Source organism: Cyprinodon variegatus, unplaced genomic scaffold (genome assembly GCF_000732505.1).
Source record: "Cyprinodon variegatus isolate N-32 unplaced genomic scaffold, C_variegatus-1.0 Scaffold550, whole genome shotgun sequence".
Taxonomy (NCBI): Eukaryota; Metazoa; Chordata; class Actinopteri; order Cyprinodontiformes; family Cyprinodontidae; genus Cyprinodon; species Cyprinodon variegatus.
In genome coordinates, this window is record NW_015151003.1 from 392684 (window position 1) to 396781 (window position 4098).

Below are 4098 nucleotides of genomic sequence, written 5' to 3' on the forward strand. Positions count from 1 at the left end.
GTCGCTAAGATGCGCGGCTGCAGACTGATCCTCCGCAGCGAGCGCTCAGCTTTATCAACGCCGTGACGTCACTTGTTGACTTTAGGGCGAACAATGGAGACAGACATGATGATTCACTCAGACGAAGTTTTAACTTTCGCTTTCCTGGGAACCGAATCTCGGAACCGAAACGAAACTATTGACCAATGAATTGTTCCTGCCATCAAATGAACAATCAGAGCGTTTGCTTTCAAAGCCGCTCTGGTTTTTATTTGTTTATCATTAAACTGATGAGGTGAAACAGTTTAATAATATTTTCAGCACTAATATCTCCTTTATTCACCTTAAACAGAGCAGGTGTGACTGAACCCAGTCTGTCCCAGTGTGGAAACAGGAACAGTTCTGTCAGCATAATGTTTATCTCTTTAGTAATAGTGATGATAAAACTCCCTAACAGCATCTAACTCATTATGAATACGCCCTGCCTCTGTTAAACTACTGCTATAAACAAAAAGGCTATGAACATTTCATCCAGAAAATATAACAGGAATCTAAAACATTGAAGGGCATTTTACTGCCTTAGAAGTTTATTAATAAAACCCATATCATAAGTTAGAGTAACGACCAGAGGGTCATTATGTTTATCGTTTATTGTAATTACAGTTAGTCACAGCAACATTTGACACAAACTTAGGTTTCTATTTCATGCACAAAATGAGCATGAAATAGAAACATACCAACAGATTCTCCTTCCTCCTCCTTATCATCAGCTTTTATCAACCTCCTGCAAGTGAGAACTGATGAAGAAGCAGGAGCACCCAGTACTGGAATTAAAGGACCAGGAGGGATGGCATCCCCCTTCTTATAAAAATCTTAAAAATCATCCTCATTCTTAAATGACCATCCCCTCCCCATACCATCCCCTGTGACCTTTTATTACTGAATGTGTAAAATTTCTACTATATATTAACAGTAATTTGGTGGCTGAGGGCTTACAAGTAGCTTGAGCAAAATAAATCAAATCAAAGTAGTGGCCTACCATGGCTATGAAGCTGATCCCAGTGGGAAATAGGGGCAGTGATAGCCATGCTAGTCCAGGGACTGACTGCAGATCTACTGTAAGGTTCCTTGGTCAAGGTCATTGACATGTAACAACCAGGGGCGGATTTACCATTAGGCAATACTAGGCAGTTGCCTAGGGCCCCAAGTTCCTGGGGGCCCCATAAAACGTAAGGTTAATACAACTATTCATCATTTGTGCACATTAGTTACGTTTTTCATTTTTAAGAAATCCTTTCGCTAAAATGCCATCAGAACGCTTATAATATTAAGTGTGTCTCAGCCCCCGCTTCAGTCTCCACCATATTGGATCAGTCCAATTGCTGCACATGTTCAGAAAGGTCCAAACAGACAGCAGCAAACCATTTGAAAACAACTGATGCGAAGAGCTGGGTTGCCAACTTAACCCTTTTGTCGCTATATTTAGCCACTTTTCTGCCTCCTGCTCTCCTCTATCTTGTCTGCTGTCATGATTCATGCAGCTATCATCCAAATGAAAAATGGAGAACAGATAAGCAGATCATGGCTTGTCTACAGTGAAAAGGAGGTCTGGGTTATTTACGTTTGCCATCAGATTTTTTGGAAACACAGGAAGGAGCAATCAGCTAAGTGAGCTTAGTGCTTGGAAAAAAAATATTTCATTCCTTTAGAGACAGCATGAAATGTCAGCTGAGTACAAAACATATAGAGGAAAAGAACAAGAAAATGGACAAGAAGAGAAGGACAAAACCTAGAACATTTATCTATCTGTATAATGGGTCTTTTTTATGTGTTGTCTTCTCAATTCAGAGGGCCCCCTGCATGTTTTTGCCTACGGCCCCAAATTTCCTAAATCTGACCCTGGTAACCATACAAAGCATATTGCTTTAGGTTAATAGACTAAGTTAATTAGCCAGTATACTTCCAAAAATAAAAAATCCACCATCCCCATCTTTTTTTTTTTTTTTACAACTATCCTACTGGGAGCACCAAATAAGCTGATTTAAAGCAGACAAATGCAGAGGCGTAGCCAGAAATTATTTTTTTTAAGGGTGGCCAGGCAATAACCAATGCACACTGAGGGGTCGCCGAAGGAAGGAAACTAGGAAAGTGGATGGAAGGAAAATTAATGAGCAAAACATCCATATTTTCTAAATAAAGACTAACTATACTTTCCTACAGCCTTTGCTAACAAATAGATGCATATATTTAAACATCCGTAATTTCTAGATAAAAGGTATAGTGGATAAAACTAAGTTTTGAATTCTGGAGCGTAAATCAATCATCATTTTCATTACCTACCAACTTGTATCAATAAACATTCTGCATAGAATTGATATTTAGAAGCACCAATATCTACATAAATGGATTATTTGATTTTTTTAATTGAATTTGAAGTTTTTTATTAAAATTGTTATTTATCTTTGATTTCACTAAAGATTCCTAGATGACTTGCAGAGACACATGATCTTCTCTTTACCCCATAAAACCCATAATCTAGCTCTGAAAAGAGCATGCATTCTGTACTTATCATCTTTGATTTTAGTGTATTGATATATATAATTAACCACAAAAAAATAAACATTTTTGAATATTCCACTTGAGATTATTACTGTTGCCACCATCTGTATGAGAGGGGGGTAAAATGGTTTGGCCACCCCTGGCCCCCCATTTAGCCCCACCCCTGTGATAAATGTGATCAGCTCCTGCTTCACCTCCTTCACCCAAATGATGACATTGTTCAGCCGTAAACCATGGCTGACAGAAGTCTGCGTTCTGCTTTTGGAAAACGATCTTTCCGAACATAGTTTGATTTTGTGCGTAGCAGCAAATGCGCTGCGCCGGAGTAACGTCTTTTGCGTACAGTGCGTACGTTAGCCTACTTCCTGCCTGCTGCTGCAGTCAGAAATGGCGGAGCTGAAAGAGGCGGACGCTTCTCAGCAGCACCAGGAGGACGAAGGTATCAAACGTGAGTAAAACCGCGTCACGTCCCCGTCGATGCGCTGATCCTGTGGCGATGAAAGCGATTTGAACCCACGCGGCAGACTTTGCATCAATGCGTGTAGAATTTCTCCAGAATCTGAGTTTGAAGAACGAAGCGCGAGGAGGGCCTCAGCGCGGAGCTCCGCCATAGGGCCTAAACAGTCAACAACAACATGGATGGATGGATGGAGGCGCAGCCGCAGAACAGCGCGGCGGCGGCGGCAGGGGTTTAAGTGCGCACATCTGGCCAGCTGTTTCCTCTGCAACAGATGCGCTGATAGACATGAAGTGGAAGTTCACACTGAAAACAAAAACTTTGTTAAAAAAAAAAAAAAGAAGAAGAACTAGAGGTCCTGAATTCACGATTTCCTGAAAGCACAGAGATAAATCGGTGTTTTCGAACTTTATTAAATATTTTTCTCTGTCGGTATTTCGAGGATAAACAGCAACAAACCAGATTAATAGAAACCAAAACCTGATCTGATAGTTTTGATCTGGATCAGAGCGCTGCATCCAATACTCAGAAAATGATCTGGAAGGAAAAAGTCTATTAGGAAGAGGTTTGTTGGTGTTATTTTAATGAATGTAAAACCCCACAGCACTGCTGACGGTGTGACATAGAAACATTTTAATAGGTTCATGGTTCTTTTATTTATTTGCAGCAGTTTAAAACACATTCATACCCAGATAAACTGAAAAAAGTGAAAAGGTCTTTAGACCCAGAACTGTTCACACGAAGCAAGGCTCAGATAAAGAGAATTGCACTTTAAAACCGGAATAAATATTTATAAAAATAAAAATAAAAAAACAGTAAGAACAACATAAAGGAAAGAATAAAAACTGAGGTAAAGATTCTGAAAATAAATATAAAAATATTAATTAATAAAATCCCTGATAAGAGTTATTGCTGTTTTCAGTAAGAACTTCCTCTGGGGTTGGTTTCGCAAAGGAGGTTTAATAAACTCAGATTCAAATCTGCAATTCTAAATTGATCTCGCCTAATGGTGGTAACTCTGAGTTTGCTGTGAATTAATTCAATCAACCCTAAGTAAGTCCACTAGTAAATTCAACGAATCACCATGACAACAGGAAACAGGA

General features: G+C 39.4%; 1 protein-coding gene across 1 annotated transcript in view; it reads left to right on the top strand.

Annotated features, from left to right (window-relative positions):
• Nucleotides 1-2714: 2714 nt before the first annotated feature.
• Nucleotides 2715-4098, top strand: part of trmt1l (tRNA methyltransferase 1 like) — an 11694-nt gene continuing 10310 nt past the window's right edge. Inside the window, exon 1 of the mRNA XM_015391594.1 lies at nucleotides 2715-2986. Coding sequence (XP_015247080.1) covers nucleotides 2926-2986 — 61 coding nt within the window. The 5' untranslated portion in view covers nucleotides 2715-2925. The remainder of the gene's footprint in view (nucleotides 2987-4098) is intronic.